Genomic DNA, 26,628 nt, shown 5'->3' with positions numbered 1-26,628 from the left:
AGGTTGAATCATAAGTGGTTAAAAAGTAATGGCTTTGATTACGGGGCCTGTTTACCTTGCTGTTAGAACCATCCTGCTCAAGGCTTGTTTGAATTCAGTTCAGTAGTGACACCTCCTGGTCACAAGGAGTAATTCTCTTCCTGGAACAAAAGCAACCAGGCATCAGAATGTGCTTTTGACCAGCAAGAGGGACACGTTCAAGTATCACTGCCTAAAGCAGTTCCCTGTATCTTCAAAGTTGTGTATGTGATGGAATCATCACATTAATAAAATGATAACGTGCTGGGAGGAACAAGGACGCACGCTCACCTGGCAGGTGCGTGACTCTTGTTGCCCTAATTGTTTATCCTTTATTCCTGCTGTCTAGACCGCCAGGACCTTGAGGAACCAACAAAAGTAGATAAGCTACAAGAACCACTGCTGGAAGCACTAAAAATTTATATCCGAAAGAGACGACCCAGCAAGCCTCACATGTTTCCAAAGATCTTAATGAAAATCACAGATCTCCGCAGCATCAGTGCGAAAGGTAGGTCTCGAAGTCTATGTTGTGTTCACCAAGTGGTCCTGACTTGTTTTTAAACTGATGTTTTCATTCAGGATGTTTGATAATAGTTGTCTTTTTGTTGTTGTTGTTCCGGAATTCATTTCTCACGGAAATCAGAAGGAATATAGTATTCACCCTTTAAAAAAAAACAAAACACCTTAAATCTTACCCTGCTCAATGATCTTAATAGATTGAGTTTATAATTCAGATTACTAAGTAAATAGAAAAACTGTTTTCAGGAGAATGTACTCTGTGACAGCCTTTTTCATCTCATGCCTTGGCACACATGCTCTGGTTGCTATAAACTTGACTCCAGTTTTTCCTGACCATCCAAACCTGGGGAAAATGAATAGTACTTAGGGCAGTTGTTACTGGGTGAAGTGTCTCTCTCCATCGGTGTTGCCGTTGCTATCTCGCGTGTTGGCAGATTTACTTCTGCACACTTCTCAGCAAAGGAACTCTTGCTCTCCTGAGAGGTATAAATATTCTTGGCCTAGTGATTTTCAGTTTGTGTGGCAACGCGAGCAATTACAGAAGTGCCTAGAGCTATATCACAGTTGAGTGTTAGCGTCGGGCTTTGCTGTGTGGAGAGAAAACTCAGCAGCTATCCCTGGTACCCAGCCTGCTGCGGTCCTTCTCCTTCCCCATTAGCGTGCTCTGGCCCTGAAGACCTGGCCGAGCCAAGGAACCAACTCTGCATTTCACAAAGTGCTTAAAAAACACGGTGAATTTGTTGGACAAGGAGTCTCAATTCTTGAGCTACTTTGAAGAGGTTTCCTCGATGAGCCGTTCCTGAGTTCATCCTTAGCATGGGGTTCAGAGTCTCTGCAAATAGCAGATACCAGTGCTTGGCCATTAGAATTACGAGGTCTTTGATTTTAAAAACAGTGAGGCTGTTTAACTTAATACTGTCATTGTCTAGATCTAGCTAGACCGGTGCTAATAGAATTTGCTGTGATTATGGACATACTCTCTAATCTGCCTTGTCCAATACAAGGAGCCACTAGCTACACGTGGCTCTCGAGCACTAAAAAAGTGTCTAATTCAATAGAGGCACTGTTTGTCCTGATTGTAATGTAGCAAATTTAAATCGTCGCACGTGGCTAGTGCCTGTTGCCCTGGACAGGGCAGTGCTGCGTCCAAGTTGACAAGCCGCCCATTTGTTAGTTGTTACCTGTCGCTTCCTTCCTTTGCGGGTAACTGGTATCCTTGAAAACTGTCTTGTTGGAAGACACGCTCTTTCTGGTCTTTTATCAAGAACGTCTCTTTGTAAATTAAGTGAATATATGTTGACACTGTTTCCTACAACTGACTCGGGCATGGGAGCAGCACATTTAAGGAAGTCACCGCGTCTGTGCTGCTTTTCTATAGATGGAGTAGAAATATTTAAATGTCGTAAAATTAGGGTAGCCTCTGGAAGGCACTGGCAGCACGGTTTTCACCAAAACCCTCGTTCAAGTCAGTGAAGGTGGAGACTTAGTTCTTCAGCTTGACTCGTTATCTCTACCAGATTTCTATTATCTCTCTTTAAAAGGTGCAGAACGTGTAATTACCTTGAAAATGGAAATTCCTGGATCAATGCCACCTCTCATTCAGGAAATGCTGGAGAATTCTGAAGGACATGAACCCTTGACCCCCAGTTCGAGCGGGAACCCAGCGGAGCACAGTCCCAGCATCTCACCCAGCTCGGTGGAAAACAGCGGGGTCAGTCAGTCACCACTGGTGCAATAAGACACTTTCCAGCCACTTCAAACATTCCCCAGTACCTTCAGTTCCAGGATTTAAACCGCAAGAAAGAAACATTTTTACTGCTGCTTAGTTTTCGGACTGAAAATATATTAAAACTCAAGAAGGACCAAGAAGTTTTCATATGTATCAATATTTACTCCTCACTGTCTAACTTACCTAGAAATACAAACTTTTTAAATTCTAAAACTCAGCCATTTCGTGCAACCAGAAACTAGTTAAAAGCTTCTATTTTCCTCTTTGAACACTCAAGATTGCATGGCAAAGACCCAGTCGAAATGATTTACCCCGGTTAAGTTTCTGAAGACTTTGTACATACAGAAGTATGGCTCTGTTCTTTCTATACTGTATGTTTGGTGCTTTCCTTTTGCCTTGCATACTCAACCAAGACACCGAGGTTGCGGAACAGACTACTGCACGCGTCCAGCTAAGAGAGGCTCAAAAAAATAACTTGCTTTCACAGAGTAATCAGGACACCAAGGTAAGGAAAGGGGACTGTTGTACAGTATGACAAAGCTAGAGAGAAGTCTAATTTAGTTAGTACGGAAGCTTGTCCTTGCTCTTTCTGACGCTCTCAAACTGCGTCTTCTATTTCATGTTGCCCAGTAAAAAGATACAAATTCACTGCACTAGCAGAAGAGAATTCTGTATCGGTGTAACTGCCAGTTCAGTTAATCAGATGTCATTTGTTCAACTGTTAATGTCACTTTAAGAGTGGTTTATCTTAATGACATCACTACACAATTTTTTTTTTTAAAGATACATTTTTACAGTAATGGTAGCCTCCAAGGCAGAAACACTTTTCAGTGTTAATAAGTTTTTGTTTACCTGTTCACAAGCCATTAGGGAAATTTCATGGGATAATTACAGACTGGTCTACCACCTACACCGTGTAACTCCAGTGTCCTTCCTCATTCATGCCTGGTATTGAGGGTTTTTTTTTTCCTAGCCTCCTTGATGCCCGGGGGCTAGTATGAACCCCTAAAGGCATGGACAGAGAATCTGCATCCTTTGACCTTGTTCAATCACTATGAAGCAGAGTGAAAGCTGTGGTAGAGTGGTTAACAGATACAAGTGTCAGTTTCTTAGTTCTCATTTAAGCACTAGTGGATTTTTTTTTTTTTTTGATATATTAGCAAGTCTGTGATGTACTTTCACTGGCTCTGTTTGTACATTGAGATTGTTTAACAATGCTTTCTATGTTCATATACTGTTTACCTTTTTCCATGGAGTCTCCTGGCAAAGAATAAAATATATTTATTTTAAGAGTGTATGGGAGCTTTTACTACACTTCCATCTTTAGTAAAGACACAGAGTACACAGTTCCATTTTTAATGTTTAAATTTCATTTCAAAAAGCAGGTCTGTAGTCTGCAACCATGACAATTAAAATCTGTGCTAATGCACGGCAGTCTATAACAATTCTACAAGCCAATCAGACAGTACATGACATTTCAATGAGTAAAAAAGAGCATAAAACCGTATGTGTAAGAACAAAATGTTAAAAGGCCTACCACAATAATAAAAAACCATCAATTACATCATCACATTAAAATAAGCCAGATGTACAAAAGTCTGAGACAGAAAAGACAAAAGGACAACACAATTTATCTGTTGAAAAATGTTTCTGTGCTCTTTGGGCACTTAATTAAACATTGCAAAATCAACATCTTCTTCATCATCGGACTCTGCAAAATATTTTACTTCTTTCCTAGCCCGACCGCTCCGTGGCAGAGAAGGTGCTTCAGAAGTGAAATCTGATGGGAAGATGTCCACATCTGAATCCTGATCAAAAGAGGTTTTCTTCATTTTCTAGACATGGTTTAAAGAAAAAAAAGAAAAAAGGAAAAGACTAATGTTAAAAAGAATTATTCCTTCTACTTCACTTACATTTAATAATACAAATAACGAGGCTTCTAAAATCATAATTGTAATGCTAACTTAAGTTACCTTTATAAAAATGATGAAGTATAATAATCTGCCACCGTGGTGATATTTTTTTCTGAATTTCTCTATTACCAAGCAACTATGCACAGTACCCAGATTAGTACAAATTATTTACTTGTAAGTACCTCTCAATTCATGAAAGGAAAACAAAACTTATGCACAATATTTATTATAAAAATGCAGAGAGGAGTCACCAAGATGGACCAGACACATGGAAGACTGGATGGAAAAGGCCAAGGTGGAGAATGGCGTGAAGCTAAAATCATGTTTGTATTTTTACATTTTAATAGGGAGAGAAGAAAAAGGACACTGGATGTTTTTCTTTTACCTATAAAAAAGATTGTGTGCTCCTGGAGAAAGGTCAGACTGTGAAAATTAGCCACAAATGAATTCAAGTTAAAAGAAAAAAATCAGGGCCTGGGCAAATAAATCCAAGCTAAAAAGAAACAGCCTTTATTTGGTCTGAAAAGTATTTCAGACACATAGCCAATAACTTCAATCGTTCATTGGATGAAATAGAATACTCTTAATTAAGTAGGCTCATTTATGCCAGACTTTTACCCAAGAAATAGTCCTGATTGTATGCATCTTATACTTGGATAATTCTTTTAACTATACATAAGTGCCGTATGCATAAGAGAGGCTAGGTTTAAAGTGTTAGAAGGCCTTATAGTAATAAGCCAACTAAGCCAGTTATAGATCATCGTAAAACAATGCATAAAAAGATGTTCCTGATTACCTTGCTTGGTGTTTTGGATGTTTTCCTGCCAGGGTTATAATCACCTTCATTTTCAGAGCCAGATGCTTTCCTTTTCTTTGCTCCTCGGCCTTTACCTTAAAATGATACAAAGGGGTTTTTTCCTCCCAAGGTTAAAGTACAGTATAAAAAGATAAATGTCACAACATTATAGTTCACTTCTTTGGCATGCCCCAATCAGTACTGCAATCCTGGTCTCTAAATATAAATGATGTAGAAACTATTTGGTGGCATCATTTCAGTTTTGGGATTGATGGGACGAAAGAGTATTTCACAAATACATTTAAAACTAGTTGGAAGGTCCTGGTGACAAATTTTAATGACCAAACTCCTGATACACGAGAAAACATTTACATTTTGAACATGTGGTCTTTGTGCCTAAAAAGAAAATGTCTTGTTGCTTTTTAACTTGTATGTGATGAACACAAGTTTTAGTTTCTAATTTGTCATAGACTAGTACCTTTAAAAACACAATATGAATTACTAGAAAATACATATTTTCTTATTAGCACAAATTATGTTTAAATGTGTAGTCCAAATTTTACTTATGCACTAGTAACAACCAACTGCAGATCCCATTTTAGGTAGCACAGTCTTAGAATAAACCCCGAGTATTAATCATAATCTGTCAAATCCATGTTCCTTCTCAGACTTAAAAGCACCACATGCAGCTATTTTTTTTTTTCTACCTAACTAACCTCTTATTCTCACTGGAGGAGAAAGGGGGGAAACGTAATATGCAAATGGTGACAAAATATTCTACATCCTACAATGATGCCAGTGAAAGAGAAAATGGAACTAAACTGCCACTCTAAATTTTAAAAATTCTTTAAGAGCTATGACGAACCAGATTGTACTAGTATGGATAGCCTAAACAATCTTGGGATGTCCTATTTTATCAAATGAATCAATGAAATGGCACTTCTGAATCTTTAACAGTTTCAAGCCAGGCATAACAGAAGTACTGATCTCCTCAATCACTGTTTCTTTTTTGCCCCTATTCTCCCTTGTTTCCATGTAGCTATCTCCTTATCCCAATCACCACTCTAAATACACTGATGGTAAATCTGTCAGTTGGGAGAACAGGCTGAGCGGCTACCCTCAGAAAAAACTATCTTACACATATTTTTTAAAAAGCACCTTTGAGGACTTTTCTAGATTCTGGAAGGAAATGAGGGTTCCAGGATGAAGAACTGGTTCCTAGATGAGCAAACAACAGCTCCAGTGTACAAGTCCCAGCTCCTGGGAATGGTCACTCTCCACTTGGCAAGGAGCCCTCATCTGCCTTCTCAATAACTACTCCCAGTGAGTCTGTGCAGGGGGTCTCTGAACCATTCTTAGGTATGTAAGTTGTTTGTTTAACTTCCGAGTCGTAATTCCTTGATTCCTAAAACAAAGCACTAGACTTCCTCTGGACTCTAATTCAGCACTAATTCTTAAACATATTCCTTGTTGAGGAGTAAAGCAATTTAAAACAAAACAGTACAGTCTTTCTAAATTCAATGAGAAGAGACGAAATGACATCCATTAGAGGGTTAAACATAATCCTCACCTTTTGGGGGTGTACTCTTCTTTGGAATGCCGAATTCTGAATCTGAGTCAGAGTTTATAGTCTCTACTTTCTTCTGTTTAGGGGTTCTCTTGGGCTTAGCAGTTGTATCTGAAGATGGTTTTCCTATTAAGCAAATTTCCATTTCATAAATCAATGTAATACACTTACCAGCAAACCATGCTCAAGCGAATCCTGTAACAATGGAATTTCTTACTGCTGATAGGAAATTGAGTAGCCTTACATAACAAAATGGTTTCTCTTCCCTTGGTGCCAGTATAAAGCCAAACAATTTCTCACAGATGACACCATGCTTTTTATTTAATTATGAATATGCCTTTTGCTATTTCGTGGGAGATTATTTTAAACAAAGGCCATTAATGTGAATTAAGCAGGAACTTTTAAAAAGCAGTAGTAAAAATATAGTCATGATAGAAAAGTAACATATTTGACATTAATTACAACTCAAGTATAACCACATGTTACGTTCTAACTTCTAAAATGTTTTAGAGGAAGGAAAAAACATTTTTACAGGACCCCCAAATACCATGAATAGAAGCTGATTCACTTCAATTCAAAGTTGAAAAGTTGAAATCCAAACATGGCACTTTTATGTAGAAAGAAATGTGAAAATTCCAGGTAAGACAATAGGCCCAAAAGCCTTTGTTTTATGAATTTTGCTTTTAAAATAGAATGTTTTTCTGCTTCATTTACATTCTATGTGAAAACTGATAAATCAGACTTCACTTGTGTGATTAGTAAAAATTAAAAAACAAAAACCAGAACAGGCTAATTACATGGAAAATGTATTCCTGGGCCCAATCTGAGATGCTAGGGTAAAGGCCCCTCATTAGGACGGCAAGAGAGTCCACACTCATGGCCGCAGCAACCACAGGTTTTGTGGCTTTTCCCTGAATCCTTATGACTAAGTCCACCACAAGAGCCACGTGGCAGGCAGCTCCTAGCACCAGTATAGGCTTGACACAGCACTGTGTTCTAGGAACCAGCTTTCTCCTTCGTTAGAGTTTCCAGGCTTGAGTGTGAGGTGGCAGTTAAAGTTCCACCAAGCAAATGTAAGTCGATACCGGAGTACCATGAGCTGCTTCTGCTGTCAACGACTGGAGTTACAGAGGTTAACTTGTATAATAATACATATAATTTGGAGCTAACAGAGATAATCTCACAGAGGATGGAGGAGGGGATGCATCCTCTCCTTGAAATGGGATTTTGTGGGAACTGTATTTTTGGAAGGTGGCTAGAGGAAGACTGAGGGCTTCAACTGTTTCACGCAAGCATCACCCATTCAACTGACACAGGCTAGTTCAACTGGTGAAGCAACCAGACGGGACAGGGGTTGTGGTATGCTAGCCTGTTAGTTAACACTCAACACTAACTCATTAGCTTAAATAGGAGTGAACAGCTCGATGAAGGAAACAGGTCGATACGTTCCAAGAAGTGACAGGGCTCCCAAGTTCTCGGGGTGGTTATAAAGTGCTCACATGAAGACAATTTTAAAAAAGATGCAGAAAGAAAAACTATAGGGCCTGTCTCAGTTTGAACTCCCCAGAAGCAGACCCCACCTGGCCCCAAAACAAAGACTCCAGTACAAGTACTTATTTGGGAGGTGAAAAAAAACGGAGAACAGAACTGAGGCAGCGAAGCGACAGCAGCCAGTAATGGGTACGGTACCAAGCCTGTCATCACCCTGAGGGCTCACCACGAGCAATCTCTGAGCCATGGGAAGTCACACATCTCAGAGCCGGCTAACCAGAGAGGCAAGAGCACTAACGTATTTGCAAACCAGCTCTCTTCAATTACTGAGAAAGAGCGGCTGGAGTGGGGAAATACTAATATTCCAACATAGTCACAAGTCCTGAGGCAAAGCAATACAGGCACTGGCTGATGTGTACGGAAGAGGTGTGGGTGAAGGGATGCAGACAGGGCACCTGGTGTGTTGGCCAGAGAAGCTGCGGCAGTCAAACAACTTCTTACCGTGGTGCTAGCGCACTCAAAATAAGTAGGGACTTCTGTTGTTGTTCCCCTTCATCTAATATGTGCGTGTCTACAATGGAATCTGTTTTACATTTTTGAGGTACTGAAAAGATGGTCCATACTGTATGTTTATTTACTTGCTGTGTAAGGAGCACTTATCTTTTAAACACAAAGCACTAATACTGGCCTTCTTCAAAAACACCAAGAGTATGTCCCTTGGGACTAATAACAGATTCCTATGTCAAATCAACTTAGATTTATGGAGAATCTAAGGCTATGGAAAAGAAAGAAGCTACATGACTCAGAAAGAAAAAAAGAAGACCCCAGCAGAACTGAGCCATCATTCCAAATGGGGTGTGAAGACATGACCTACCTAGATAACACAATCAGGCTACTAGCCAGACAAAATTTTCATCTATTTTACAAGCTAACACCTATAGGAGGGCTTACCTAAAAAGCTATCTTTAAATATAAATAGACAGGATTATTTTATAATTACAATAGTTTTACAATAAGGTCTTACATTTTAATTATTACTTCATACGGTTAGAAAACAAGAGGGATTCTCTTTATACACATTTATACTATTTTCTACTGAAATCCACGTGCAAATAGTTTCAAATTATATTAAATTTCCTTTAATATCAACTACATATAGTCTGTAAGATGCTTAACAACATCAAATCTAAGTACATACCCTTTTTAGCAGCTACTGTTTTACTTGGAACTTTATCTGTTTGTTTCAGACCAAACGATGGTGAAAAAACAGAGGCAGAATCTTCTTCATTACTGTCAAATTTAGCTGAATCTAAAAATTATAAAGCTTTCTTTCAGTAAAGAGACTCTATAAGGACCACTTAACAGTTAAACTTTGATTCTTTTTACTGATGACTTCTCTTTAGCTAATTGATCTTATAAATTTCTATTTTGTGATCATATAATCCACAACATACAAACAGCTGAAAACAAAAAATATAACAATGTTATATTTCAAAAATGTTAACTATTGTTAACAATTGTAAAACAATATAGAAATGTATAGAGTAATAAAATTCTTAATAGTCCCAAACGCTAATCATTTAAAACATAACTGATCAGCTCAAAAATACTGACTTATTTTAAACTGCAAGATCTCACTGTGATTATTTTACTATCTACACATCTAATGCTGTTAACCATTTCAGGAATATCAGTAATAATGTTCAATCTAAGAAAGTGGTAACTTCATCTTTTACAAGCCAATTTTAAGTCACTGAAGATCAATTTAAAAGGCAGTAGGCATGCTCTGGTTTCTCTTCAGATCACATAAATCTTTCGCCTTTTAAAAGGCAGTAGTCTTCAGTTTACTCTTATACTCCATTTTGATTCAACAATTCTGCTCTCCATCCCTTCCCCCTTCCCTTTGTCAAACCAAAACAGGGATTCGATAGGTCTACTTAGATGTGGCAGTTTTACATAACAGTTTTGACATGCTCTCAAATATGCATATCTATCTATACACTTAGAACATGTATCAGATCTATGTCTGTCTGCCTGTATGTGTGTGTGTTTTAAAAATGCAAGACAGTTAAGTGTAACTAGAATGTTTTGACCTTAAAAATTCCCCACATAAAAATATAGGAAATAGGGGCGCCTGGGTGGCTCAGTCAGTTGAGTGTCTGACTTCAGCTCAGGTCATGATCCCGCAGTTTGTGAGTTTGAGCCCCGTGTCGGGCTCTGTGCTGATAGCTCAGAGCCTGGAGCCTGCTTCACATTCTGTGTCTCCCTCTCTCTCTTTGCCCCTCCCCAACTCACACTCTGTCTCTCTCTCTCTCTCTCAAAAATAAACATTAAAAAAAATTGTTTTAACAGGAAATAATATACACCCTGATTAAGTTTGCTTCTTTCAGCTACTACAGTTTAGTACAAATCCGAATATCAGTCCCCTTGTAGCTTAAAACAAAAAACTGTCACATATACATTCACATTGCCATGAAAATCAAAGTTCATCTTCCAAGATTTCTTTATCTTTTTCTCTCATTAGAACACTACACGCACATCTATACACACATCTATCAACCTAATGAGTTCCATAATGCCTATTTTGACCAATTAGTTGGTACTCATCTTAGAAAAAGTAAATAAACCTTATTACATTGAGGGAAATGTAAAAAGAAGGTAAGTTTTCCACTCATAAAAAAAAAAATCCGGGGCGCCTGGGTGGCGCAGTCGGTTAAGCGTCCGATTTCAGCCAGGTCACGATCTCGCGGTCTGTGAGTTCGAGCCCCGCGTCAGGCTCTGGGCTGATGGCTCGGAGCCTGGAGCCTGTTTCCGATTCTGTGTCTCCCTCTCTCTCTGCCCCTCCCCCGTTCATGCTCTGTCTCTCTCTGTCCCAAAAATAAAAAAAAATAAAAAAAATAAAATCCATAGCAATAATACAGTAATTAATCAATGAAAAGATTAAAGGAGCATACCATCTTCTGACTTCTGAGAGTATGATGGAAATGAGAAGAGATTCCCAAAATCTTGACCTTTTTTGTCATGTGAAGATTTTCTATTAGAAAGAAAAATTAATCACAACTTAAATATAGTTTCAACCTTGGTAAATTATATAATGTGCTGCAGGATTATAATTACAGTTCTCTCATTGGTTTCTCTTTGTCAAAGACAGGGGAACCAAACTTTTTTTTTCTGTCTCACATGCACAGGTGTGCATAGAAATACATTCAGAGACACCAGAAAAACCAATGATTTAACATAAAAGAATGGAAACTGAGCAAAGGTTAAAGTTATCCAAATTATCACTACATTAAATTTTATGATTAACAGAACTGTTCCAGAATTCAACATCAGTAAATTATGGCCAGAAACCTAAGGAGAAAGTCAGAATCTCTGTCAGAGTCCTCAATAATCCTATTTTTAACCCTAGACTGCCTATGATAAAACACTTCCTTTAAAAATCTAAAACAGTTTACAAACTTCACATCTTACACATTAAGGTTCAATACTCTCCAGAGGCAAAAAAAAAAAAAAAAAAAAAAAATCAAAGCCAAAGCTAGGGAAGAAAATTAAATCCTCCCAGTTCTAAAGAATTAGTAACTTCTCTGAACCATGTTGTCAATGTCCCATAGGCCTGCAGCCTATTTTTCTAAAGTTTTACTGGAACACGGCTACACTTAGTCATTTACATACTGTTTATGGCTGCTTTCTTGCTACAATGGCAACAACTGAGTAGTTGCAAAAGAGACCATATGGCTTGCAAAGCCTAAAATATTTGCTATAGAGCCCTTTATGGAGGGGGGGGGGGGCTGCCAATCCATGCTCTATAGACAACAGTTCTGTAAACAGCTGCAACATTACCCAGATTTTTTCCTTTGTGAGGAGGACCTTACCTCGAATAATAAATTCTTAGACACAGTTTACTAGGAGATCTTTGATAGATGCCTAAATAATGAATTGTACCATATAACGAATAGTACTTTATTACTTACTCTGGAGTAGCTTTTGATTTGCCAGGTGAAAATGTATATTCATCTTTATCTAGGCCATCTGAAGGAACAAATTCATCTTCCCCATCATTTGTTATGGGAGATGCTTTCACTTTCAATTCCTCTAAATCATTATTGTCCTCATCATCATCAGCATCATCATCCTCCTCTTCTGAGAAGTCAAACGTGTACTTAGGCCTTTCAGCTAAGAGGAGAAAAAAAACCAGGAATGTTAAATCCAGCTTTATCTACATGAAATATTACAAATAATGCATTTGAAGATATTCCAGCTATCTCTAAAAAGAACAAAAGGGGGGAAAAAAAGACAAGCATTCACAGCAAAAACCAACAGCTTTGGCCTCAGTTATTTTGGTAGCGTCAAGGGTTAATCTTGTACCTCCCAGGAGGCTAATGCTGCATATGGTACAGGGGAGCACAAACTGATTAATAAGATTGTTAGGGTGCAATTTGTCATACTTAAATATTACTCAAAAATAGGAATATAAGCCATTGTAAAAGGGACTACTAAGATTTCCCATTTCTGCAATTACAAAAGACAAATTTTACTCGTCTTAGAAAGTGCCGAACGTTCTCTCAACCTCTTACATAAAAACTTCTATCTTCTATTCACAATAGTTTTACTACAAAATAACAGACCATAATTCTTCAGATGAATGAGAAATACAGAGATAATACCTCAACATATTACTAAACAATAATAAAAAAAGCATAAAAAGGTACCAAGTATGGGGAAAGGCACATTGGTATAATGCAAGTCTTATAATTTCTAGCATATACTATGGAATAAAATTTTTAAATAATTTGGATGCTGTGTCATTTTATACTTCATTTTAGGTGTACGAAAAAGACTAAATACAATTTTGAAGTATCTAATTTAATAGATTAATTTTCACATAAGTTACTCTATTAAAAATTCACCTACATTGTACTACCTGTGTGCATTAGGAAAAGAAATTCAATCACTGGCGATTAGAGCACCAAAGAATTTAAGGTCTGACATATATTTTTTTTTAATTTTTTTTTTCAACGTTTATTTATTTTTTGGGACAGAGAGAGACAGAGCATGAACGGGGGAGGGGCAGAGAGAGAGGGAGACACAGAATCGGAAACAGGCTCCAGGCTCTGAGCCATCAGCCCAGAGCCCGACGCGGGGCTCGAACTCACGGACCGCGAGATCGTGACCTGGCTGAAGTCGGACACCCAACCGACTGCGCCACCCAGGCGCCCCTGGTCTGACATATATTTTAAAAAGTATCTCGCAGAAATAAAACAACCATAATAAGGTATCACTCATTTTAACTAAATTAGGACTTAATAAAATTTGAGAATCTTTACACTAGGACACTGAAGTTTTAAATATTTGAAGACTTCAAATTAATGAATATTCGGAAAGGATAAAATTGCATGCTTAACAGCCATACAAAATAACAAGATGATATCTTCATCCTAACTCTAGCACTGCAATTATATAAATTATGCTATGTGCATGGAATCAGACTTCTAATCATGAAACTTTTCGTGATATATGGGGTAGAAAACAAAACAAAAACTACAAAGCACTTCTACTTATCACTGTTGATATTCTACCAAGAAACAGTTTTTACCAAACATCTTCAAACTATGGATGGATTAAAACCCAAACTTTCTAACAAAAACCAACAGACAACATGATTCACTTTAGAGCAATCTGTGTCCAACTTTGCTAAAAACAACATTCTCTAAAGCAACATTTTTGTCCTCATGAACTGTAACTTCTGAAATACTAACAATTTAGTACTTTAATGACATTGACAGTACTAAATATACCAACTTATAGGAGTAATACTAACTTGGGCAAACTAGAATATACAAGAAAATAAAAACAAAATATATCAAAGTACCAGCTGCTCTCCTAAGCAAAGAATCTCTGGGAATAACCACAGGCTCTGTTTCTTCCAAGTCACTTTCTGACTTGGATTCATCATCTGACCAAGGATTCCGTTTCTTCACTTTCTTTGCAGTGGATTTACCAGATGATGTAGGTGTTTTTCTCACCCTGGTACCTAAAAATGAAAGAATAAGATATATATCAATATTTATACAAATGTCATTACTAAAAATAAAACTCATAATGAAAGGTTAATTATAAAATAACAAATGTTCATGAAAATTTAAGACATTAACATCAACTACTAGAGGAAAAAAAAAAAGCACAATAAAAAAAAATCTAGCTATACCCTGTACATATATATTTTTTCCCCCCTCACAAAAATACTTTGTAGGTAGGGGCACCTGAGTGGCTCAATCAGTTAAGCGGCAGACTCTTGATTTCAGCCCAGGTCATGATCTTGCAGTTCATGAGATTGAGCCCCACGTCAGGCTCTGCACTGACAGTTCACGGAGCCTGCTTCTGATTCTCTCTGTCCCTCTCTCTCTGCCCCTCCCCCACTCACACTTGCTCTCTCTCAAAATAAACAAAAAAATTTTTTCTTAAAAAAAAAAAAAAAAAATCTTTGTAACAGTTCCTTACCAGGCTCCTTTTTCTCCCTTTTGGGTTTGGGACCTTTATTTACAGGAGCTGACGGGATCAATGCCTCTTCTCCTGTACCCTCTACTGGTGTTCCACTGAATTCTTCATCAAATTCTACTTTTACTGCTGTGGTATCGAGATCACCCTATACATTAAACAAACAAACAAATAACTAGGAGTAAAAATAAAAATTAAGACCATACATTTCCAGTCAATAGATCACTTCTTCATATCAAATTAGTAATGCAGAGGACTTTGATCAGACCATCTTCTACTTTATTTACCTGCAGCAAATGATATTGCTTACACTCTACTATTCTGATACACTCTCTGAGACAATAGCTACTTAAAAGTAACCATAAAAAAAATAAGATGGCAGCTTTTGATTATCAAAGGGGCTTTCAGACCAATAACAAAATACACCAAAGAGTACCTGCAAAATAAGTTCCTATATTTCAGGTCTCTCATACTAAAAAAATATCACAGATTATTGAAGGAAGATAAGCAACACATGTCATGCACTGCTAGGTATTAGTCAAAGTCTCCCTACCCTAAGATTATTAAAAGAGAGAGAAGGACACCAGGACAAGTCATTAGAATACAAATAACAAATATGGAGGGAGGTATAAAAGTAACCCAGGGGGAGAAGTGAGCAACTCTGCCCAAGGCAGGGTCAGAGATGACTTCATGGAGAAGGAGCCTTTCTGACTGGGTTTTGAAAGAATCACGTATGTTTGCCAAGTGAAGAGAAGGAAAGGAGGGAAGAGCATCCCAGGCAAAAGACACAGAGGCACGATACCATATTATGTTTAGCAAATTTCAAACAGTCGGGTAGGATTCAAGGAAAGGGAAAAGGAAAGAGTAGGCACATGGAAACACAGGGAGGTATGCAGTTGCTATATGACTGGATACTAGAATCTGTGTGCAGTCAGTGGGGAGTCATTGAAAACTTTTGAGCATCTGTGCAACAGTCACACTTATTTTTGGAAATATCACATAGGTAGTAAGAGACAAAACAGAGAAGAATGAAGTACAAAAATGTAGAAGTCATGATAACTAGAGACAGGAAGACTAAGTAAGAGGAACACTTTACGTCAAAGAAAACTTCTGAAATTCTAAGACAGTATCAATGGAGACCAAGAAAAGCAGGGTAGTGGGGGGAGGATTGTGGAACTGCTACATAGGCAGTCAGTAGGATTCAGTTACTGATTAGATGAGAAAGTCCCAGGTTTTTGGCTTGTTTGTGATGGGTGATAAGGCACAGAGGTGGAAGAGGTTTTGAAATCAGGATAATGGGCTCAGCTTCTGTTATGTGGAGTCTGAGGGGGCTTGGGGCAGTCAGGTAGCTGTATTAACCTGGCACTCCTGAAAACATTGTAAGTTAGGGACAAAGATTCAAGAGTCATCAGTGTGAGTGAAAAAAAAGGTCTGGGCATAGATGAGGTTACTTGAGACTATGTAAGGTGAAGGGAAGAGTGCTAAGAACAAAACACCAACGAAAAAGGAGAGAGGCCATTTCCCAAGGAGGAACCTGAGTGTGCTAGGAAGCTAGGTAAGAGGCAAATAGTACACACATCAGTTTATCAGAACAGTAGAAGAGAGTGATCTCTCTGGTATCACAAAGTTCCTATGCTTTCAAATATTAGCTCGGTACACTCCAGCTCTGAGGCTCATTTCTCAAGCTCTAACTAGACTAATGGACGTATCTATATATTCCCCAGGCTCTAAAGTCAACCTGCCCAGAAAAATCTGCTTCTTTCAGACCATCATGCCTCCTGTTTCCTCAACTCTGAACAGCCTTCTCAGTTTGACTAACTCTTGCCCAACAACCTTCTGGAGGGTAGCTTAAGTCCATACTTTTAAATCCTCAATAGAACCAATCAATGCCAATGACATGGGAGGTGCTTGATAATTTTTTAACTAAGGGTAATAACAAATAGTAAAAGCTTACTTTGAAAACCAAATATTTTTCTGCTTAAGAGACTTCCTTAATTGGTCATGATGTAGAACTAAAGTTCATATTTTAAAGCTGATATGTTTTTGGTTGTTGTTCCAGGATTTTAATGTAGAATGCTGCTAAATAGACTATTTCTAGCTCTCATTTTAAAAACTCCATCAACCAAGTAGTTCTTTACATATATGTGGATCCTTGACTAATGTTTTCATTTTGTGGACCAACTGCTCTCATAGAACAAATGATTTCCTATCACAGTGAAATATATTAGAAACAAAGCATGATTTAATAAGCGCACAGTAAAACTGAATATATATATGTATCATTAGGAAGATGGAGTCTACCAATGAGTTAAAACAAAAGAAATATCATACCTTTTTCCTCTTCAGCAACTTTTTGCTGGCATCTGCCTTCATAGCAGTAATTTCAGGAACTATTCTTCTCCCATAAGGGGAAGGCATTGTCTCTTCCAACTGAAGTTTCTTCACCTTAGGTTTGCCAACTTTACCTTTTATTGCTTTCCCAGCCATTCCAGCCAGAATATCTTCTCGTTCTTGCGCCTCCACTTTCTGAAGTATAATTATAAAAAGGGTGGGTGCGAAACAACTCATTAGAAAAGACAATCAGTACTGCATAAGAAATTAAAACTACAGTAAAACCTTGGTTTGCAAGCATAATTCATTCTGAAACGTGTTTGTAATCCAAAGCACTTGTGTATCAAAGCAAACTTCAAGAATCATGGGCTCAGTTGGGATCATGTGGTGTTCGGGGTCACACGCTACTCGTATCACTTGTCTTGCAGATAAACAGGAAATCTTTGTAGCATAATAGCTTAATGGAAATAACATAAGCTTTGAAATCAGACAGACCTGGATTTCAATCTTAACACTTCCATTTACTAGTTTAAACTAATACAAGAAATAAGTTATAATTTATAGAGCACCTATTAAGTTCCAGGCATTAAAACTCATGTAATCCCCATTTTATGAATGACGAAGATTGGGACTCTACAAACATAACTGCTCTTAACCATCATGATATAATGCCTCCCTAAACAAGTTATTTAACCTCTCTAAACTTCAGGATCTTCATCTAAATAACTGTTTAATAAGCTCTTTCATTTGGGGTTGTGACAGGAGTCAATCTGAGGATTACACAGAACACAGTGCCAATACACAAGATATTCAATTCATGGCGTAAGATTTTAAATGATACAGAGAGACATGAAATTTAAGTCTAAATCTTTTTAGATGTAAAAAGTTACCATATCCAGAAAAAAATAAGTTGTCTGGACCTATTTTGCTAATTATCAAGTAATAAAATAAGGTGATGAATTAAAAGAGTAATAAAAAAAGCGGGGGGGAGAGGAGGGAAGAGTAGTGTTATTCACTGGGACTATTCTGAGTGATGATATTTCAACAATCAGGAAATTTATAGGCATAGCCACAAAAAGCTTTCTATGTCTCAAGAATCAGTGATCAAACTTAAAGCAGTATTAGACTATCATTAGTATTAATCAGAAACAATGTCTTTTTAACATATGCCTGTTTCATGTATCAACAGAAAAAGGGTCTAATTTTAAAAAATCTAATTCATTAATCTAAGTCATATTATGACACGTGAAAGATGATTAAGGAAACCCAGAACAACAGCACTAAAAAATCCCAGAAATTCTAGAAGGCTACCACCCTCATTTGTAAGAGTCCTAATTCTGATTTAGGTCATGAAAATAAAACTAAAACATGTGGACAAAAATCAATGAAACAACTAAAAAGTAAAAAATGTACTATCATACAAGTAATGACAAATAATAATTGACCTTGTGCTACTCAAAATCAGATGATCATATTGCTAACCTTAATTTAACTCTAATATTTTAAGTGAGTTAGTTGCTTCACAACAAATTGGGCAATTTTAGAAAAAGTTTACATTTTCTATCTTTCTCTACATTTTTTTTTAAAAAATTAGAATTCTACCTGGAGAAAACTAAGTTATAAAAACTATGTTAAAATTTCTCTGTTATAAACCTAAAGTCACTATCATTCTACTTTGTAAAAGTTAACATACTTATATTCAATCGTATATATTTTGTTCTTACCTCTTTGGGGAAAAACAAACTGAATCAATAAGCTATTTTGAAGTTAAGAAAATTTAACAGAAAATATTAGTATTCAATTTATTCTAAATTTAACTTCATGTAGGTTTTTACACTCATCTATACCAAATATGACTTGTCTTTATAACTTCATAGAGCTGGAAGCTTAATCCTAATGCACCTTATAAACACATTAACCTTTACAGACTTAAAAGAAACTGAAATAATTTAATTAAAGAACTTTCATCCTTATTTCATAAACATTACTTTTCCAAATATAGTTTAATGGAGACTTAACCTACATCCAGTTCCTCAACAAATGCTGCTAAATCTTCTTTCCAAAGATCTGAAGGAGATTTTCTTTTAAGATCATTGACCTCTCGCCCCTATGATAAAAAAATAGTAAAATTTAAACATTCAGTAATTTAATAAGGTATAAAGGGTAAATCAAAATACTTCTTTTTGTAAAAAGAAAAACAAATGGATAATACTGAAATAGTTTCAAATTATTTAACCCACAAAAGTTCATACTTTTGCATCTCTCTGTTTAATCAGTTCTTCAACTTTTTCTTTAGTAAGAGACCACAGAGACATATTTAAAATATAATTAAAATCGGGGCCTGAAGGAGTTCCTGAATCAGAGGAACTATCATCATGCTGGTTTTGTGTTTCTTCCTCTTCTGCTGCCTGTAAAAAATAATAAACTTTATATTAAAGTCCTGTATAGTATCAAATCAACGCTGAATTTTATTGAATATGGAGTTAAAAATTCCACAAATGCTATACTCTTAATGCTATATTCTCAGGGTGGTTGGGGTTATTTTAGATTTCTATCTTCAGGATTACAATATAAAATATGTATTTGCTATAAAAAGTTTTCTAAAAATACACAATAATAAATCTTCAAAAGGAATGTATAGTCAATCCCTATTTATCTAGGAATCTGATGAAAAATTAACTGCTTTGCCCAGGCACTAAGTCATAAAATGAGAAGATACCACATCTTGAAATTAATAGAGTGGAACTAATGTTTTATCACTGCATCTTGTCAGATTTTTATATTGGTGAGTGAATTAACAATTTGAAACCCGAAATAAGTATCACTTATAAAGAATGTTTTACAGTTGTAATATAAATATGGTAAGGTGCAGTCACTCACTAAGTATGATTTCTTAATAAAAATTCTCTAAAGCAACAATACTCATGTCAGAATGAACAGAAAGTTCAATTAAGAATTTAATAGCTGGTGAGTTAGAGTAAGAATTGTGAGGGCTATTCTAAATTTTTATTTGCAAGGCCTTTTTTCATAGAAACGGTTGCAATAAAAAATCCTCTTACGCTAATATTAAATTTCAAAATCCAATGAATTTAATAGAAGTTATTACAGGTGACATCACCTTTAAGATTTTTAACATAACAACAGCCATTAAATAAAATTGCATTTAAATTTTTTAAGGCACTCAGATAATTAAAAATGACTGAGTTAACCATGACATCCCAAGAAACAAAACGTTCGCTTTTGGTAACCAAAAAAAGAAAAAAATCGCTTTCAATTTAGTTTAAAATTTTCAGTAAAATGATGTATATATACACAAAGTAAAGTTTAGTGTACTTTAGAAGGGATAAAAATTAAAAATTGCAAAGCAACATGCTTCATTACATAAACAAAACTATGAATTCAATTAAGCAACATTAGCCAAATAAGAAATGCTGTTGCTGAGCCAATAAATGATCAAAAAGTACCCAGACAAATAGTACTTACGACAAATTCGTAAATTCTACTGTTTTCAAAAATTCTTCATGAAACAGTGTGTTTCTATGGAATATTTAGGTTGTTACACTACTATTAAAATATTATCAGGCTGTCATGAAATCCTGTTTAGATCCACACTCTAGAAGTCTATTTGCTCTAGGTTTTGATGACACCCAGAATATTGGTAACATTCTATGGATATATGTGTATCTACCACTGTTAGCATGAAGATAACTAAGGATACTTTCAGAAATCAAGAATAAAAACTTTAATCTCATAATTATCTGCTTTGTAATTTCCTCTTCTCCAACTCTACACAATAGGACACTCTTGTAAGAGCAGCTCCTTTTGTTACCTTCACCCCCAAAGTGAGCACATGGCCAAGATGCTGAAAAAATTTTGATGGTGACAATGAAATTATTGAAACCAACCACTAGGTTTTACCCATGAAGTCTACTTCCACTGGAAGGGCACTCTCAAACCCTAAACATCTTTATCTTTTAAAACTAAGCATTAAATTTACTAGCTTACTAGTTAATTTTTTTTAAGATATAGTTTAAACCAACAATGATACAGAAGGGCAAGCAGTGTATAAACCATAATTTGGGGTTTAAAAATGCAGTAAAACACACTGAAAAGAGCAAAGTGCTTGGATCATCTTAATTCTGAACACTCCCCATCTTGTCCTCCCCCATCTTCCCCGAACGATAAATAAGCCTATTATCTTAATATATAATTGCTAAGCATATAATTTATTCTAAATTTACTCGCTCTAATATCTGGCATTCTATAGACTGTTCAAACTTTTAAAAAGCTTAAATAATAAAAACAAAAGCAACACTTCAATGTAGTTGATAAAAAATCTGAAAAACATTGTGGGTTGAGAATTCATAAATGTAGGGAAGTATCAAGTTTCACTTTAAGTTATGTCATATAATCATAACTGTTATCACGTATACACAACATTCTAATTAAGAAATCAGTCATTTCCATAACGTTCTTCCTTCCGTACATTTGTGTTCTCAATCACAATGTTGTATTGCCTTTTAAAATTTTTCTTTTAATTATATACAACAGAAAGAGACTAATTCTTGAGAAGAATCTCAAAGTTTCAATGTTCCATTCACTGAATACTAGTACTTTATGATCTGAAATGGACAATTTAATAAATAAAAGATCAGATTTCATCTGAAGTTCCAGGGTTTAAACTTCTAGTCAAAGATCTAAGCGTAGGACAGAGCACATACTTGGTGCTCAATAAACCCTCTACTACTGAAGATTTTGTCTCTAGTCTTCCCAGCATAAACCAAAACCATACCAAGTGAATGGTGACTGGATACCATACTATGGCAATCGTCAGACCAGTGTGAAATCATTTATGTGCTACCAGTATAGTTCCCGGGTTGTACACATGCACCTCACAAAGACCACCACCACGAGTAACACCCTTTAATGGCAGGCTCAGAAAAAAGGCCAAGGAGACTGAGCTACCTTCTCAAACCTGGAGTCATTTCTCCAGGCCCTGGTTGGGTCACACTGGCAAAGGGCTCTGTGGTGGGTGTGCACTGCAAAGTCCTGCACTGTATCTGTTCTGCGGATGAACAGAAGACTTCAGTCTCCAAACAGAGAACTCGGCACCTTTACAGCAGCATTAAATTTAAAATTTAGGGGTTGGGTTGTTTGTTTTGGAATTTGCTTTTAAAAGCTTCTCTGAATGTCTTGTTCTGCAAATGATTACCTTTTCTTGTGCTTCTTTCCAGGCTTTCACTGGGTCAGATTCATAACCTCTCTGGACTAACATTTGAATCAAATCTTTCTTTGACCTATTCTCTATGTGAGGGAAAAATAAAGTTAGGATCAAGAAAAGAGATTCAATTTGTATTTGTTTATATTCTACTGATAAAAATGTCTTCTATTAATAAAGTTTTTTTTCCATTTTAACTAATGTTTAAATTTTTAAAGGTTGCATCTTACCTATGGTAATTTTTCCCTGTATCTTCTCTAAAATGAAACGGGCTTGATTGTTAAGCTTTGTAGATTCTGCTCCCAACATTCCTACAAGCCACTCCTTACGTAAACCGTAATAACTTAATCGTAAATCAAAGAATTCTTTCAAAATGTCTTGCACAGTTTCATATTTCTTGAGACATCCCATATGATCAAAGAGTACCTAAGGAAAACACAGTTTCTGAAGATGACATAAATCCGTACTGGTATTTTTAACTTGTAGGACATCTACGGTATTTAAAATAACTACAACATACTTAAATGAACAGACACCACCGCTAAATGCTTGTTAAATAGAACCAAAATTATTAAGTAAATATTCCTCTGGTGACTCCAAGAAACATTCAATTCTCAAAACTATGACAATATTTAAAATAATTCTGAAAGATAAATAGGTCCTTTAAAAAAAGGTTCCTACTCAAAATGGCTATAAAACCATCTAAGAAATTTTTTTCAAACTAAAAATAAATGTTAAAAGTTTGTTTACAAATGTTGAGTTCACAAATGTTCAAGTTCTCTCTCCCCCATATACCTAATAGAGGTATATTTGTCTCTTTTTTGTTTTTTATAATCATGCTATAATCCATTCAAACTTCCTCAATTTGGAGGAAAATTTTACTTCTTCTCTATCCTTATTCTCCTTTTTCCATATGCCTTTCTTAGCAGATTATGGCAGTTTGTCTCAGCCACTGTGCTATTGGACTTTTTCTCTTACTCTATTTTATGTCTAAAAGCTAATTTGGAATGGAATGAGGGTTACTCATACATGCTCACTTTCTACCTTTCTCTCCAATTACATATAAACACAAATATACAAGTTTAGTAAAGCAGATTAGAGCTGTGGGGAGAGAAGTACTCCACAATTAAAATGCTAACAGAGACAGGAATAAGGAACATGAAAATCCTGCACCAATCATTCTCATAACTTCTGGTCAGTGTACATATCCTCTGTGTTCAAGCCCAGATGCACAAATGCAGAGTTGGGATTAAGAGTAGTGGGTAATAGGAGAGGAAAAGGAATGTACCTCTAGATTCTTCAGCAAATACATAGGGGGAAAACCATTCAGACTTATTATAGCCACAACCATCATGAAGCCAATCGCAAAATCCAACTCATGGCATGGAAGAAACATTAAATTAACAGTAAATCTAATCAATTACCATGGAATTACAAGTAAGAGTAGTTTGAAGTTTAAAAACTTTATGTAATCCAGCAGCTTCTGCTTGTGCTAGCTTCTCTTCAGTCATTTTCACCACAAATTTCACAGTTGTATCAGTATGATATTCTTTATAATCAGAAATTAATGCTGGTGTTTTATCTGTTCCATTTAGCATAGGTTCCAAAACCTGTTCTTTGTATACCTACAAAAGATATAAAAGTAAGTAATTCTTCTCCTGACACACACTTGCATTCTCATACTGTAAGTCACGCAATTCTTAAAATATTCCCAATTCTGGTGGGAAAAAAAGAAAAATGCTGTCTCTATCATCTCCTGCCCAGCATCTATAAAGGACAATATATGGGGGTCTCAGTGGTGAAAGAAGATACACAGTAACGGTTCTGATCTGCTCACACACCAAAGCGCAAGGAAAGGGCTAAGAGTATGAAGAGGATGACATCAACCACAGCTGACAAGAGATGACAACGCATATACTTTTAGATCTTAACAGCTGATACTGACACGGATTTATTGACCATATTTGTAAGGGTTCAAAGCTAGCTTAAGTCATTTTACCTTTTAAGGAAATTAAACTTTTAAATTACTACTTCAAATTCAAAGCACAAATTCAATTTGGAGGGGTCAAAAATGTATACAGGAAATTTTAAACACTGTACAAACTGAGGACAAACAACGACGGAATCATATTCTTACCAGAAAGCATTACATAACACACTGCCCTCCTGACAGGCAGCTCACACACGTATACTGACCTGTGTCCAAGTTCTAACTGGAAGCTCTGTAATCTCTACTGTGTTTCTATCCACCACAAATATTTCACCACTGACTGCATATTGGTTTTGACCAAGCTCTTGGATCGTTCCTTTAAAGTTTTTGTAGTTTGGAAGCTGCAGAGAAAAATAAAAATAACTCAAGGCACTGACTTGACTTCTCTCTTAAATGCCTATACCACACTTGAATGCCCCTTAGTCTACGGTCTACTGCTACTGACAGATTAACATGACTTAAACTAAATTCCTCACCCTCAACAGTCTGTCTCCAAATAATCACTCAATCCTGAATTCACAACTTCTGTTAATATAACCTCAACATCTCCAAATCTCAAAACCTTATCTTCATCTTTCCTAGTCTTCTTAGGAAATTTTTTTTCAGCCTATTGCCTCTATCCCTCCTTCTCCCCTAGATTAATAATCCTTTCAAATCAAACTCTTTGGATGTTATATTGAAAGCCTTCCACAACCCGCACCCAATCGGACTTTCTACCTTTTCTCCAATGATGTGCCTTCCAGGCCACTACTCTTCTTCCACACTCTGTTTAAACATTTTGAATACTCTTACAATATATACATATATCTATATACACGTATAGAGAGAGAGAACGCGCACGCGCGCGCATGAAAAGCAAATATTGACCAAATAGACTGACTTAATATTCTAAAATGCATCTGAAAAAATTAAGACACAATAATCATAAAACATTTTTTGCTTCTATTAGAAATATTTTAGAGTACTTTAAAGTATTTAAGGGGAAAAAGATTTTAAATCATACTTTTAGCCTAATGTTTTGTTTGATTTTAAAAGAATGAAATAAAACTTGGAGAGAAATACATAAAAATATTTTGTTTCCATATGCTGGTTTTATGAAGTGTTTTTTTCCTCTGCTTATTTACATTTTCTACAATGACCACTATAATTTCTTAATTTTTATATTAGAAATACAATTTTAGGGGTCCCTGGGTGTCTCAGTCAGTTTAAGCATCTGACTTTGACTCAGGTCATGATCTCACAGTTAGTGAGTTCGAGCCTTGCGTTGGGCTCTGTGCGGACAGCTCAAAACCTGGAGCCTGCTTTGGATTCTGTGTCTCCCTCTCTCTCTGCTCCTTATGGGTTCATGCTCTCTTTCTCTCTCCTTCAAAAATAAACAAACATTAAATAAATGTAAAAAAAAAATACACTTTTATTTAAGTGTATCTTTATAAAGGGAAACTTCCAAATGATTTTAAATCAAGTCAAAAAAGGGAAGACACCTTTTTAAGAAGTTTTTCTTGGAGAGAGTTTGGGGCAAAATAAGCACAGTGGATATAATCTCAACATTAAGGACAAAAATAAAAATTATGAGGATACATTAAAATATATACAATGTGTTAAGTGTCCTTACAACTCTGATAGGATTTATTAGTTTGAGAACAAAAACAAAGTTGCATATAATTTTGTCATGAAACTATTATTCTCTACATAATTTAGATATTTAAAAGCCTGAAATGAGTTATTTTTAATTTTCAATCAAGTTTCTCCCCATAATCCTTATTCTCCAGGCTTTTTCCAAAGCTTATACTTTTTACCATAAGCACATATCAAGTTACACACTAATAAGGTCTTTATTGTCTACAATATGTTCCAAAATGAAAATGGTCCCAATACTTTTCTAAAATGACTGGACTTTGTAGTTTACACATTATCATTTGTTAAATAAACAATATAAGCAGGAAGTTCTAAACAATTACCATAGGATGAGGATCCAAGCCATCTAGCATTCGTCTGACGTTGTTCACAATTTCCCTAGCATCATAGTTGGGTAGTTTACAAGCCCATCCAGTGCCAATGCCCTCAGCACCATTTATTAAAACCATGGGAATTATAGGAATATACCACTCAGGCTCTACACGTTGATTATCATCATAAAGGAATTTAAGCAGGTTGTCATCCACAGCAGGAAAAAGCAGTCTTGATAAAGAGCTAACGAAAGGGGGAAAAATATGGAAAAATGGCTTGGTTTTAGGAAATAAAACTTTATACATAATTAAAGACTATATTTCAAAAAGAGGAATGCATTTTTTAAAATATTTGATTACATGTACTTAACCAATTTACTAAACTTATTACCAAATAGATTTTTCAGGCAGAAAGCCAGAATAAAATAGCCCTATTTTACTTATGTGCTTACTTACTAGCCTACTTAATTTCTTAGTATTAGTAAATAATGTTTTATGGATTTCCTCTTACTCTGACTAAACCCCAAAACCCCTCCTCAGCCTATAAAGTAAAGTTGGATCAGAAAACATCCTTACATTAATTAGGACTGGTTTCACCAATAACTCCCAAACACT

General features: G+C 36.0%; 2 protein-coding genes across 6 annotated transcripts in view; one reads left to right on the top strand and one right to left on the bottom strand.

Annotated features, from left to right (window-relative positions):
- The window catches only part of RARB (retinoic acid receptor beta), a 405,968-nt gene extending 403,693 nt beyond the window's left edge, over positions 1–2,275 (top strand). For all 4 annotated transcript variants that reach the window (XM_047100373.1, XM_047100372.1, XM_047100375.1 and 1 more), the window contains 2 exons: positions 368–526; positions 2,079–2,275. In XM_047100373.1, the coding sequence (XP_046956329.1) occupies positions 368–526; positions 2,079–2,275 (356 nt within the window). The remainder of the gene's footprint in view (positions 1–367; positions 527–2,078) is intronic.
- A 1,333-nt stretch (positions 2,276–3,608) lies between these two features.
- The window catches only part of TOP2B (DNA topoisomerase II beta), a 64,796-nt gene continuing 41,776 nt past the window's right edge, over positions 3,609–26,628 (bottom strand). For both annotated transcript variants that reach the window (XM_047100370.1, XM_047100371.1), the window contains exons 21-36: positions 26,026–26,257; positions 24,274–24,408; positions 23,502–23,702; positions 22,308–22,503; positions 22,072–22,163; positions 19,112–19,267; positions 18,883–18,966; positions 16,860–17,054; positions 14,532–14,676; positions 13,903–14,064; positions 12,005–12,206; positions 10,988–11,067; positions 9,232–9,342; positions 6,546–6,668; positions 4,976–5,070; positions 3,609–4,101 (exon numbers count right to left, since the gene is read on the bottom strand). In XM_047100370.1, coding sequence (XP_046956326.1) covers positions 3,934–4,101; positions 4,976–5,070; positions 6,546–6,668; positions 9,232–9,342; positions 10,988–11,067; positions 12,005–12,206; positions 13,903–14,064; positions 14,532–14,676; positions 16,860–17,054; positions 18,883–18,966; positions 19,112–19,267; positions 22,072–22,163; positions 22,308–22,503; positions 23,502–23,702; positions 24,274–24,408; positions 26,026–26,257 — 2,377 coding nt within the window. In that variant the 3' untranslated portion in view covers positions 3,609–3,933. The remainder of the gene's footprint in view (positions 4,102–4,975; positions 5,071–6,545; positions 6,669–9,231; positions 9,343–10,987; positions 11,068–12,004; positions 12,207–13,902; positions 14,065–14,531; positions 14,677–16,859; positions 17,055–18,882; positions 18,967–19,111; positions 19,268–22,071; positions 22,164–22,307; positions 22,504–23,501; positions 23,703–24,273; positions 24,409–26,025; positions 26,258–26,628) is intronic.

Source organism: Lynx rufus, unplaced genomic scaffold (genome assembly GCF_022079265.1).
Source record: "Lynx rufus isolate CCGP_SWC_20201006 ecotype Redwood Valley unplaced genomic scaffold, mLynRuf1.p SCAF_5, whole genome shotgun sequence".
Lineage (NCBI taxonomy): Eukaryota > Metazoa > Chordata > Mammalia > Carnivora > Felidae > Lynx > Lynx rufus.
This window is presented reverse-complemented; position numbering and strand designations above follow the sequence as displayed.